The sequence below is a fragment of the Macaca thibetana genome, chromosome 8 (assembly GCF_024542745.1).
Source record: "Macaca thibetana thibetana isolate TM-01 chromosome 8, ASM2454274v1, whole genome shotgun sequence".
NCBI classification, from domain to species: Eukaryota; Metazoa; Chordata; class Mammalia; order Primates; family Cercopithecidae; genus Macaca; species Macaca thibetana.
This window is the reverse complement of record NC_065585.1, coordinates 78,960,765-78,974,712: the sequence shown is the minus strand read 5'-3', so window position 1 is coordinate 78,974,712 and position 13,948 is coordinate 78,960,765. Positions and strand designations below refer to the sequence as shown.

At 39.5% G+C, this 13,948-nt stretch overlaps 2 protein-coding genes across 6 annotated transcripts in view; both read left to right on the top strand.

Annotated features, from left to right (window-relative positions):
• VXN (vexin) overlaps positions 1-13,948 on the top strand; it is a 965,102-nt gene that overhangs the window by 122,687 nt on the left and 828,467 nt on the right. The gene's annotated exons all lie outside the window — the stretch shown is intronic.
• The window catches only part of MTFR1 (mitochondrial fission regulator 1), an 88,045-nt gene that overhangs the window by 60,765 nt on the left and 13,332 nt on the right, over positions 1-13,948 (top strand). For 3 of the 5 annotated variants that reach the window (XM_050802071.1, XM_050802070.1, XM_050802072.1), the window contains exons 5-7: positions 5,897-6,132; positions 8,220-8,466; positions 9,051-10,114. In XM_050802071.1, coding sequence (XP_050658028.1) covers positions 5,897-6,132; positions 8,220-8,466; positions 9,051-9,333 — 766 coding nt within the window. In that variant the 3' untranslated portion in view covers positions 9,334-10,114. Of the gene's footprint in view, positions 1-5,896; positions 6,133-8,219; positions 8,467-9,050; positions 10,115-10,198; positions 11,795-13,948 lie in introns of those variants that run through there. The other 2 variants (XM_050802075.1, XM_050802073.1) reach the window with 2 other exon arrangements.

Sequence of the window (13,948 nt, the reverse complement as noted above, 5' to 3'; positions counted from 1 at the left end):
AGTGGCGTGATCTCGGCTCACTGCAACTGCCACTTCCCAGGTTCAAGTGATTCTTGTGCCTCAGCCTCCCTAGTAGCTGGGATTATAGGCGCCTGCCACCATACTCAGCTAATTTTTGTATTTTTAGTAGAGACATGGTTGCACCCTGTTGGCCCAGGCTGGTCTTTAACTCTGGACCTCAGGTGATCCACCCTCCTCAGGCTCCCAAAGTGTTGGTATTACAGGCGTGAGCCACCCCGCCTGGCCTCTTTGTTATTTCTGTTTTTGTATTTGTTTTTATTTCTTAAAATTTCTCTGAATTACAGAAATTCTTGAAAGAATCTATCTCTTATTTTGGATTTATTCTGTCTTTGTATTCTAGTTCTTAATAGCCCTCTGTTCTTAAGGATGGCAAAACAGATTGGTTTTAAGAATGAATGGTTTGTTGACTGTCTTAAAAAAAAAAAACGCAGGACTCTGTGGCTCATGCTTGTAATTCAAGTACTTTGGGAGGCCAAAGCTAAAGGATCCTTTGAACCCCAGAGTTATACCAGCCTGGGCAACATAGGGAAACCCTATCTGGGCTCTTAAACCTTCACAGGTCCTATAATTACTTTCTTTGAGCCCATAAATATTAAAGTATTTCACATAAGGAAATGCTGAATTATATAATTAAAGATAGAAAAATAGTATAACATACAGTTCTTCACTGTTAATTAAATTGTCTTACCAAAGGTCCTAAACTTTTTTGTTCTTACCCTGGCACAATAGTGTTCAAGATTAAAGAGTAATTTGTCCTTTATTTTCAGTAAAAAAAGCAAAAAGATAAAAATTCATCATCGAAGCTATGGGGAGATAGAGAAAGTTAATCCTTTTTTTTTTTTTTTTTTTTTTTTTGAGACGGAGTCTGGCTCTGTCGCCCAGGCTGGAGTGCAGTGGCGCGATCTCGGCTCACTGCAAGCTCTGCCTCCCGGGTTCACGCCATTCTCCTGCCTCAGCCTCCCGAGTAGCTGGGACTACAGGCACCCACAACCGCGCCCGGCTAATTTTTTGTATTTTTAGTAGAGACGGGGTTTCACCGTGGTCTCGATCTCCTGACCTTGTGATCCGCCCGCCTCGGCCTCCCAAAGTGCTGGGATTACAGGCGTGAGCCACCGCGCCCGGCCATCCTTTTTTTTTTTTTAAACACTGTAGTTTCTGCTCAGTATTTATTAATTTTCTCTTATAGTTTATTTTGCCTTGAAGATGTTTTAAAGAAAGTAAGCTGTTCAAATATGCCTTGCAATTGCTGTCTTAATCTAGTGTGTCATATTATCTTGTTCCAATTCTGGAACAAGATTATTGAAGGGTCAGTGTTCATAGAATTTGAAGACTGGCTTACTTGAATGATAACATTTTAAAACAAACTTGTAAGAATTTAATACTTTGGATCCTTTAATGTCTAGGAGAATTTTAGGGGAAGGAGGATATAATCTTTACTGATGGGGCCACTGGTTTTTAAATAAACAGTACTATAACATCATTTTTTATTTATCAGTAACAAAGGTTCTGGTATCCAACATTTATTTTCTGTATATAGGCTGCATGAATCCTCTGTACTTAATATGAAAACAGTAATCCACATTTCTATTCACAGATATGAATATATTCATTCTTTCAGGTAGGTTTGGTAAACAAAGCAAAATTTTGCTTTGCGGAAATGCGAAGACGGTAGGGGTCTAGAGATACATATTTCTCCACAGGTTCTATTCTTCTGTCTTCTCAGTTCCACTTCCATTTGTTGTCATTTCCAGATACCCCCATCCCTGACACCCATTGGCCATGGTGCATGTCCTCTGTCCTGAGAACACTGCATCTGATTGCTCTCTTCCTCTAAACTCACATGGTTACTACTCCTGTTCTTTCTTTCTCCACTACAGTTTTGAATAAGTGTACTACTTTATTTCTACATTTATTTGAGAATGCTACGTTTTGCATAGATCTGGTTTTAAAACTAGAATTTTATCACTCCTACCATCCTACCTACCTGCATTTCCTTTAGTTCTTTCAAGAAATAGTTAAAAAGTCACTATTGTTCAGTGTTATTAAACCCAAAACATTACCAAGAATATATATGAAGAAGCATATTAAGAATGTATTATGTTGTTATATGTAATTTAATGTAAATATAAATGCTCCCTACCTCCTCAATGGTTCATTCGGTAAATTGACTAATTTTTATTTACTCGTAACTTAATGTATTTGTTGTATAGAACTATTTAGCAAAATTATTTGCGCTACTCTGTGAAGGAGAGGTAGAGATCAGAATTTAGCCAGGTGTGTCAACAAAGAGTCAAAGTTTTAACGACTTATTAAAAGTATTTTCCTTATTGTAGGTTGGTTAGAGCACATACATCTAATCTACAACTTCTGTAACACATCTTTCAGTGTATTGATGGATATATTTTATCAGAGTATTGGTACTGTTCTTCATGGGAGTTTTTTCCTTTGCTTAATCTTCCTGTACCGCTTCCCCCCACCCCCTGTCGCCCAGGCTGGAGTGCAGTAGCATAAATACAGCTCACTGCAGCCTCATCCTCCTGGGCTCAATCAGTTCTCTTGCCTCAGCTTCTGAGTAGCTGGCACCCCAGGTACATGCCACCACACCTGGCTAGTTTTAAAATTTTTTGCAGAGATAGCGTCTTGCCTTGTTACCCAGGCTGATCTTGAACTCCTGAGCTCAAGCAGTCTTTCTACCTCGGCCTCCCAAAGTGCTGGAATTACAGATGTAAGCCACTGTGCCCAGCCTAATCTTCCTGTACTTAAAAAAACAAAAAACAACAACAACAAAAACTTTTTTCTCATTGTTGGGGCTACGAAAGCAAACAGTAATTGAAACCTTGTGAGCCAAACATTTCCCTATCCCACAAATATTCCAGATTTTAAAAGTTGATATTATAGTTGCTAGGTAAGAATGAGGACATTTTGTATTGTATTGTTCTGAGGCAGGGTCTTGCTCTCTTGCCCAAGGTGGAGTACAGTGATGCAATCATGGTTCATTGCAGCCTTAACCTCCCGGGCTCAATCAATCCTCCCATCTCAGTCTCCCTAGTAGCTGGGACTACAGGCTTGAGCCAGCATGCCCAGCTAGTTTTTGTGTTTCTTTGTAGAGAAGGGGTTTCGCCATGTTGCCCAGGCTGGTCACAAACTCCTGGGCTCAAGTGATGCTCCTGCCTTAGCCTCCCAAAATGGTAGGATTACAGCCGTGAGCCACTGCGCCAAGCCTAGAGCAAGGATATTTATATTCCAGATCTTTTTGTTTAATAAAAATGTGTCAGGCAAAAAGCAGTTTGCAAGCTTCCTTTATGTATGGTAAATTCATTAATATGGTGTAAAAATTAGGTATGAAGAAAAATATCCGAATTCAGTGCAAAATACCAAAACCTAAGCATCCCAGGATTCCCCTTTCAATACACAAGGTAGAATGAAGAAGAATTTTCACAACTGTCAAGCAAAAATAAAACACCAATATCCATTTAAAGGAAAACTAAAGTAGAATTTAATATTGAAATGTCCCAACAGTTACGATTATGTTTGAAGCTGAAAGAGAAGCCCAAAAGAATGGTGCCTTATACAATGGGAGTTTGTATTTTTCTCTCAAGATAGTTTATTTCTCTCAAATCAGCAACATCCAAGGTTAGGTAGGCTAGAGCTGATAGAGGCCCTACAGCATCATCAGGGACCCAGCCAGGCTCTGCCATCTGTAGCATTGACTTCCATATCCTGATTAGCGTATGGCCCTGTGTGACTCTAAAACATCACCTTGCACTCAAGACTCTCAGCATGAGGAAAGGGAACTGGGGCTAAAATGGAAATGACTTTTCCATTGAGTCACCTCCCTTCAAGTGGCCTCCTAGATGCCTCATCAACATTCTGCCTACAATCTTGTTAGCCACACGAAGTCCCATGGCCACATAAAACTGCAAGGGAAACCGGGAAATGTCATCCTTTAGCTGGGCACATTGCTGCCCTGAAATAAGGATTTCTTTCTTTCTACTCCTTTTTTTGGTGGTAATTTTTACAAAAGAGAAAAGAAGCGTGCTTGTTGGAGTGACCAGCATTAGGGCAATCTTTTTCCCTAATGCATGCTGTGCACTGGAGCAAGCCTTAATTAGCACCTAGTCCATGCCCTGGGTGAGGGTTACTTAGATTTTGGCTTTAGCTTGCCTTTTAGTGTAGGCTTGTAGCAGGGCCAGTCAGAGATTCTTCACCTTAGGGCCATGACTTCTGAAACTATATGAGCCGAATTTTATGAGAAGTGTGTCTGATCAATTACCTGGGAAAATCAAATTTTCAAAGGAATCTGTGACTCTGAAACCATATGAGCATGATGTATTAATGTTGATTGAGAGTGAGGAGAAGGAAGTCAGTTGTGGGCTCTTTTCTCATCTTTGAAACCCCACAGTCAAGGCATTCCTTCATTCTTTTCCCATGCATTCTTGAGTATGCTGAAGAGGGCAATCCTGGTGAAATCATTCAACCATTCCCAGTGTTGTAAAGTAGTGATAAACTAATGTGGTTAAAGTCTGACTGGAAATGGGCAGATTTCTTCCTTATAGTGTATCCCTATCCAGGTTATGGATATTTCAAAAAATATTAAGTTTTTGAATTAATGTTAAGTCACACTAATACATTTTTCATAGAAAAATTGTAACATTAATAGCATGAAAAAACTTCGTAAATCTCAGTTTCAGTGTTGAGTCTTCCACACACTAACTACATGATACTGAGCCTGTATCCTCAGTCATAAAATAATAGTGTCTGCCCCATGGTGTTTAAATTAAACATGGTGACAGAGAGGAAAGCCCCAGCCTTATGTCTGACAGCGAGGTTACATTTAATGGCAGTTCCCCATCTCTTTCAGCAACTTTCAAACAAAAGAGCCTTTTCCCAAATGATACAGCACTAGGGCCTTGGGTTTACTGCTCCCAAGATAGTTTCGTCTAGATTTGGGAACTATAAATGTAATTACTTCCTGTCCTTGTGTAGAGAGCTCTTTTGGTATTATAGGGTTCTAAATGACTATAATATCGAGACAGTATGCAGGAGTTTTTTGAGGACACAGATTTTTGAAGGGTGCAGGTATAAGGGAAAACTAAGACTATGATTGTTTTCTGGAGGGAATGAATTTAAGATAGAAAAGGGCTTAAAGGGGGATGCAGGCTGGGAAAACTTCATTGTAGAACATAAGAGGAAATGGATAAGTATATAAACTGACAATTGAAAAGAAATACAAATTTTTTTCTCAACCCTCAACTTCATTTGGAGCTACCTCAGGTGCTACACGTGAATTTTTTTTTTTACCCAAATAACGAAACCATCTAATATAGCTGCTGCATAGGTTCAGTGATAATGATTCCTTTTTCTCCTTTTAGCTTTTGATGCTGTATTTTGTCTACATTGTTATCATGTGTCTTGCAATTTGATGTATTCTGTCATACATGGAAAACACTGACATTGATGTGTAGACGCCAGGACCCTGGGGAAAGGCTGATAGATCACTGATTTGATTTTGTTGCCAGATATAGCTAGTAATTAGCTTACCACTTTGAAGAGCAAAAAAAGTTTCTTCTTAGTTCAAATCAAAAGAAAATGTGAATTAGCAAAAACTTTGCTAAAATCTGTGATGGAGTTGGTCTGTGCATATTATGTAGAGATTGACTAAGAAAAATAATGGCAGCAAGAACCGCAGCTGTGGTATGTAGCTACATAAGGTTGACAAATGCTTTGCTCTTTTTGTCCTTACATGAAGGGACTCATGTAAGATCAGCCTGAAAAGAGGTTGTTGGGTGTTAATGCGGATACACTGTCAGGTGAGGATGGTGTTTCACATTCTCTTACAAAGCCTATGACAATCCACCTTATGTCTTCCTTGCAGGACAGAGGTCAGATCAAGGCCACCCCTTCAGGATGACCTTCTTTTCTTTGAGAAGGCCCCAAGCAGACAGATTTCCTTACCAGACTTGTCTCAAGAAGAGCCTCAGGTGAAGACCCCAGCACTGGCAAACGAGGAAGCACTGCAGAAGATTTGCGCTCTCGAAAATGAACTTGCTGCTCTCAGAGCTCAGATTGCCAAAATTGTGACCCAGCAGGAGCAGCAAAATCTCATTGCAGGTCTGTAAGTCCTACATTTGTTAGTTTAACTTGCAAACTAGAAGTTAGGAGAATGCCACTTAACTTCTAAATTAATTAGTAAGTAACAACTATTGGGGTTCTTAGAAAACCAGGTGTGGGCCGGGTGCAGTGGCTCATGCCTGTAATCCCAGCACTTTGGGAGGCTGAGGCAGGCGGATCATGAGGTCAGGAGATCGAGACCATCCTGGCCAACATGGTGAAACCTCATCTCTACTAAAAATACAAAAGTTAGCTGGGCGTGGTGGTGTGTGCCTATAGTCCCAGCTACTTGGGAGACTGAGGAAGGAGAATCTCTTGAACCCGGGAGGTGGAGGTTGCAGTGAGCCAAGATCATGCCACTGCACTCTAGCCTGGCGACAGAGCAAGACTTCATCTTAAAAAACAAAACAAAACAAAACAAAACAAAAAACCCAGGTGTCAGTCCTTCTCTAAACCAGATTAGGTTTAGATGGTGTTCATTTTGAACAATCTTGGTGCTGTCAGAGAAGATTACTAGGAAGTATCTTTTGGAAAACACTGAAATTCATACAGTTGAATTGCTATATAGTGGATGCTTTCCTTTCTAATGGGAAACTTAGTTGTCTAGGATAATGGCACCAACCATATCAGACATAAGGTAATGCCATGGGTTGCCGTCTGCTTAGTGAAAGAAGCCTGGGTTTTTGTGTGGTATGTGTTAGACTGAGTGGTGTTTATTACCTGCATGTCTTGAGGCAAGCACTTGATATCTCACCTCCCTTTACTGCTCTAAAATGGGGATAATAGTACCTATGTTACTGAGTTATTGTGAGAATAAATGTGGAAAGTATATAAAATGCCTTTAACACACAGCAGCTATTTAATAGTTATTCTTCCTCTTCCACAGAGTAGAACCTGAATTCAAGTCTTCTGGTCTAACACCGTTGGGTTTATTAGTGTGACATTCTCACATTGGGGAGGAAACTGTAGCCTTGAAATCCTAGCCCACTAATCTATTGGCAAGTAGAGGTTATTTTCCTATTGTTGTTTCCAAGGCCTGGCAAGCCTCAGTATTAACCAGCTCTGTTGGATAAGGACAATTAATTACCCTGCCTCTGAGCCACTTGGCTTATACTTCTGGAGTTTAACGTAATCCAGCATGGAAACCTCATTTGACCTGGGCATGGCAGAGGTGGGTGGGGATGAAGGCACTCTGGGCGCTGATGCTGGACTGTGCTTATCCATGTAACTTGCTAAAATCCTCCAGTCCTGCCTTTTTCTTGTCTTCAATTGATTTTTCCTTTTTCTTTACCTCCCTCTTCTGGCCAACTGGGAAAGTGCTACCATAAAATTTTGAAGTTCTATTTATGAGCTGAGACTTTTGAGTAAAAATCTTTTACATCAACACCTCCCCAATCAAACTAGTTCACCCAATAAACAACTTTCTAACCTCCAGTTATGCAGAAAGAGGATTTTTAGGTCCTTACTTCATTTCCATAACTCTTATCTTAGTTACTTCTTGTTTTAGAGACAGGGTTTCACTGTGTTGCTCAGGCTGGTCTTGAACTCCTGAGCTCAAGCGACCTGCCTGCCTTGGCCTCCTAAAGTGCTGGGATTACAGGTGTGAGCCACTGAGCCCAGCCCAGTACAGGCTTTTAATGCTTAATAAGTCTTATATGAAAATATACTTAAAATGAGTCACAAATTTGTCAGAGTTTCCTCAAATCATTGAAATAGTACTAAATTGTCAAACTGTATGTATTGAAGATAGAGTCGTTTTTGCAGTACTTTGTTTTATATTTCTCTTAAAAGTGATTACAAACCATGCTACAGTCAAACTTGAACATTTGATATCACAAAAAACACCTCTGTTAAGTTAAATAGAAATTTTCCATCTGGATAGTTTTGGACTGAATGATACAGTGGCTGAGATTCAGGCATTTCTCATGAAGTCACTGAAACTGTCCTTCTTCTTACATAACAGGCTTTTTTTTAAGGATATTGTTTTTAGGGGTACAAAAATCTTTAACATCATTTTGTTTTTAAAAACTGATATTTTCTTTGCTTAATACCAGCGGGATTAAGTTTGTTTTCCTTTGTTTCTGTAGGTGACTTAGATTCTACCACATCTGGTACCACACTACCACCCCCTCCGCCTCCTCCACCACCCCCGCCTCCCCCTCCACTGGGGCTCCACCAAAGTGTATCTGCCATTGATCTGATTAAAGAGCGAAGAGAGAAAAGAGCCAATGCTGGAAAGACTTTGGTTAAGAACAATCCAAAGAAACCTGAAATGCCAAATATGCTAGAGATCCTTAAAGATATGAACAGTGTAAAACTTCGGTCAGTGAAGAGGTGAGGATACATTTACCTTCTTTCTTCCCCATTTGTTTGTCTTACAAAATCAAAGTACCAGGCTTCTTGAGAAATTTTGATTATAACATGACTGCCATGAATAGTTTTTAGTTTAAAAAAAATCGAGCCCCAGTGGCCTCTATACACAGTAGCTAAGAGATTAGCAAAATAATCTAACAGTTCCCAGGTGATGTTTTTAGTTTTCCCATTTTATTTAAATATCAGCCTTTTCATATAAATTCTTCACTGCGATTGCTCAGTGAGCATTTACTAATTCAATAAAGGCATACTGTGTACCACTAGCATAGTCACTAGACATGCATGGAAGAGGGAACTCTATTGCACTGAAGGAGAGTAGAGTCCGTATTCTGCAGATACATTACGTGGCCCTTTATTGGACTCCTGTGTGCTTTTGTTGAGCACTAGCTCTAGGCTTCCATCTCACTGCTAGTAGTATTTATCAGGTCTCTATGCAGTAGCTGTGATGCTGGAGAGGTGCTGTCAGGCAAAAGGTTGACAGAGTACTTCCCTGAGGGTGGCCAGTGTATTGACCTGTCCCCTTGGTTTGTGTTCACTTCTCTAAGGTCAGAGCAAGATGTGAAGCCCAAGCCAGTGGATGCTACTGACCCTGCTGCCCTCATAGCAGAGGCTCTGAAAAGGAAATTTGCTTATCGGTATCGAAGTGATAGCCAAGATGAAGCTGAAAAAGGAGTTCCAAAGTCTGAATCAGAGGCCACTTCAGAGAGAGTGTTGGTGAGTTATTTGCCCAGATTTCTTTCCTGTTACGTAGAAATCCATCTCCTTGCCAAGCACTTGCATTTTGCAAGTGATTCACCTGTGTCATCTGTAAGTTCCAAAGGGAGGTGATGCAGGATTTGGTCCCTGCCTTACAAGTACATCATGGCTGGTTGGGAAAAGGATGACATCTTTGCTTAGCATTTACACTTTTACTTTTCTAACTATGAAAATAATAGTTGTTCATTTGGAAATTTGAAACTTGTAGAAGAGCAGAAAGAAGAAAGCAAAAGTTAACCCCTGAGCTCACTACTAAGTAATCTCCAGTGTTACATTTTCTATGCAGGGTTGTATTTTTAAGCATAGTGAAGTGAAATTCAGTATAGTAACAATGTGTATTTTGTGACATAGAAATTCAAAGTAAAGTGAGATCATTTTCTCTCAGGGCACCCTCTGAAAGTCTTCTGAAGAGGGTGAGATTTGATGTGGGCCTTGGAGGATGTGTACCATGTCAGAGGTGGAGACTGAGTACATTTCATGGAAGCTCTCACATAATAATGGATACTTTCCCTTTATTAACATTACTGTCATGGGGTGTGTGTGTGCTTATCTATTCCAGAGAGGCAGGCATCTCAGAAATTCTAGCACCTTTGAAACTTCTTAAGACATTGGAAAGGAAACTTTGTACTTTCTCTCTTTACTCAGAAAAGTAAAATTTAACAAAAGCAGGGTATTGCCAAGATGATTGTAGTTTTCATTTATAGGAAGCAGTTTGGCTACTTCTTTACCTTTCATTCTGTTGATATGTTCAGTGTTCATAACAACCTGTCAATTTGTAAAGGTTTTAATATTCCCAGTAGTTGCTTGGTTTTTCATGCAGAAGATACCTAGCCCTCTAATCCATGACTGGGGCAGGGGCGGGGTGGGGGGTTGGGGGGCCATATTGTTACTGTTACCTGAACCAATATCTTTATTTATACTTTTTGTTTGTTTCTAGTTTGGGCCACACATGTTGAAGCCAACAGGAAAAATGAAGGCTTTAATTGAAAATGTATCAGACTCCTAATAGACAATGAGCTGCGAAAGACTCCTGGTTCCCCTGTTGATTTGTGAGGGCTAAGTTTGCTAGTAGAAATCGACACTATGTAGTAAATACCTGACTTTAGTATTCAGTGGTCTCCTTTTCAGGCTAATTGAGGATTAAGCAGTAATGAAAGCACTAAGTTTGGTTTTCATTTTGTGAGATGGTCAGCGTTGGTGCTCTCCACAACTTACATGTGTTCTGACATGTTTCTAATATGTGGCCAGGGCGTTCAGATTTCCAGTTTTGAAAACAATTGTATAGATTTCACAACACAAAAAGGACATTTGTGGATGTTACTGCACATTTTAAATTCTTAACACTAATTTATCTGTGTAAATGTTTCATATGCATATTTTTGGACATAAACAGTTTATGTAAAATTAGTAATGAATGATGGCAACGAGGGCACTGTTATCTTCGTTTGTTTTCAATGATCATTTAGCATTCAATGATGGAACAGCTGGTATAACATAAGTTGTTGGCATGAAATATTTGAGATTGGAAACTTCTTGCCTTGAACAGAACTTATATCTTAGATTCTCTCTCACATTTTCTTGGAGCTGGGGTTTGAATAGGAACCAGATGATGTTCACTGCTGAAATTCCATAATGCTTCCCACTGAAGGGACGTTGAGAAACAGGAAAGCTGCTTTCACGCCATTGCCATCCAGTACTGACAGGGAAGAAAGATGTAGTTTTCCAGTAGTGATGAATCAAATTATTGAATTAAATTTCTTCTTAAGTAAAAACTCAGAATGTACCATCTTGTTTCCTTTCAGTTGATTAAATGGCATCATAAAGATGACTTTGCTAAGTTAATACTTCTGGAAATGTCAGAGTAGAGTTAAAAAAATTTTTAATATAAGCCAAAATATTAACTTTAATGAAACATAGAATTGGCAAATGAATTTCCTATAAATTGTCATTGGTCAGAATGCTGTTTTGTTTAGTTATATTACACAATATAAACCATAGGTGTTATTAGAAGTGAAGAACTGCCTTTTTCATCGGGGGCTTTTAAGGACTTGCTGTAAATGATTATTTTAAAAATGCTTTATAAATCTTCATGATTTTTCTATTTCTGATACACTCAGCTATAGTTAATGCCAGAGTATCCTACCCGGAGTAAATATTTGGAATATTTAAATCTAGTAAAAGTAGAAAGTTATACTTCCTGGGATTATTAGGAGATGGGAGTAGACATTCACTTTTAACTTCTCGAAAATACATGCATTCTCCTAAATATTAAAAATGACTTGGGGTAATGACATGGCTTGGTTATTCTGTTTAAATTTGTACTATGACTTATGTTATACATGTTCATGTTCACCTCTCATCCATCCATTTTATGGGGTTTAAAATTCTCTTTAACAAAATTCAGAAAATTTACCTGAAACTTATTTTGACCTGCTAAGAAACATATTTTTATATAAGTATTGAATTTTGGACAGTGCCCCCATATAAGGAAGTTACTGTTTCAAATAAAGCAAACTGTTTTATTTTCCTTGGACCATAGTGCCTCCATTTTTGTTTTCTTTTTTCACAGTAGGTAAGATTCTTTTGCACAAGTAGCTTCTTTAGAATAATTTTCTTTCTGCATTTTTCAAGTGGAATTATATTCCTTAAAATAAGCTCTTAAAATCACCTTTCACTTTTTCTCATATAAAGGGATCACAGCATTAAAACAGGACAGTCATGAAGTATCTGAGTTGTCTCAGGGTTCTCAAACCCATAATCTCCTTCTGAGATTGGTGAAATTTGTTTTCCCAGCTTCTCCCACACCCACCTCATTCAGTTTCTGGTTCTTTCACCCAACACAACACCTGAAGTAAAAGACCTTAAGAATAGTTATACCTCAGCTAGGTATTAGGTATTAGAAAGAAAGGTAACTAACTTTCCTGTGTTTTGTCTGAGTTCTGACTGAGGGACTCTCCATATATATATATACACACACACACACAGAGAGAGAATATATGAGACAGAATGAGAAGATCTGAGTCAGAGAACACTGGACTTGGAGCTTTACATGATCCCCTGTTAAGTAAGTTATCTTTACTTTTGCATTATTTTACACAGGGTCTCTGTAGTTTCCAATAGAATGATTTCTCTGGTAGTCCCTGGCACCTGTAAAAGGCATCATCCTATGCACTTGCTTGTGCAGGCTTGGTGTAGGAGGGGTAGGACTTGCAGTCTCTAGTTCTGGTTGTTTCCCCAGTCGCAGGCCCTTCTGCATAAAACTTGTGTCTTCTTTCTCTATTAGGAATGCCTATGTGTCTGTGTCTCTGGTGAAGAGGAAAACACGTAGGAATAATAACTAGCAGAAACAAATACTTAGGAAAAACCATAGTTCTGATAACTTCTCCAGAAATAGAAGTTCTCTCCGTGGGAATCTGGCAGACAGTAAACTTTCAGCCCAACAAAGTCAGCGTTGGGATTGTCAGACAGAATAGGACACTTGGTTTCAGTTGTAGTAGGGTCCTGTTTCTGTGTCCTCTTTCCCTTTCTCATCCTAGAGATTTAGCATTCTTCTCTGCTACCCTATTGATCCTATTTGTTAGTATTCTTCTTAGACTTGCCCTATAAACCTTATAAACAATCTAGCTCTTCCTTGGTCTTGATCCTTAAAGCGATCCTTTAAGGATGGGATAATAAAAGTAGCATAACCAAGTAAGGATCTAGAACTTTTGCACACTTCCCCCCAAGACTATTATCCTTAGTCCAGTTCATGTGGTCTAGAAACCTTAATGTTCCTAAAGCTGGAACTTCTCCGATACCATCCTCCAGCCCCTTGTTAAGGTCACAGAGGGCTCGGCTCCTTTGTTAAGGGCAGAGTAGAACACAAGTATCTTTTAGACATTTTCAGGAGGGTAAACGTTAAGGCAGCTCAAACAGTGCCTCCTGTTCATACCAAATGGTTATCTCAGGGCAGTCCTTCATAACCCAACTGGATAAGCCTTAATTTGGGGAGAAAGGCCAGACTCTTCATAACAAGGTTTTAACCAAAGGTATGAAAACATTCTGTTAATGTTGCCTAATGACCACCCCTCTTCGTTAGCCAGATACGCTTTTTATCGAAAGGTGAAAGAAGGTGTATTCCCCAGGTACTGTGTTGTGGAAACTAGGTATCATTTTAAGGGTGAAAAAGGATACAACTAGAGCATAGTTGGAAATCATTCTGAAATACTAGCGTGAGTACAAGGGGAGAGAAGTGCGTAAGGTACTTATCGCGGGGGCTGGGCTGTCCAGATCCCCCCAACCCCTGCCTTCCCTTCTGCAAGGGGCACGCCTGGTAATGCAGCGACTGCTGTGTAACCCAGGACACAGCCTTGATGAGCTGTTCCAATCAGGTTCTCCCTCATGAATTTGAGTAGGAAGCCTCTACAGTGAATCAGTGCCAGGAGCTCAAATAAAGATATCATGAGGTACAATTGTATCCATGCATTTATACAAGTAGAAATTATCAAGAAATGAACTAAGAATAGCCATAGTGACTTTGATTTAGCACTTACCTTATGTCAATAGTTAATTTTACTTTAAGGAACAGACAGTTTATAGGTTAGGGAGCCACTCAGATTAGGTAACCTGCCTAAGGACCGAAACCTAGGTCTGACAAGCTGTAAAGACAGTGCTCACCAGAACTGACCATTCCGGCACCTGGATCTCA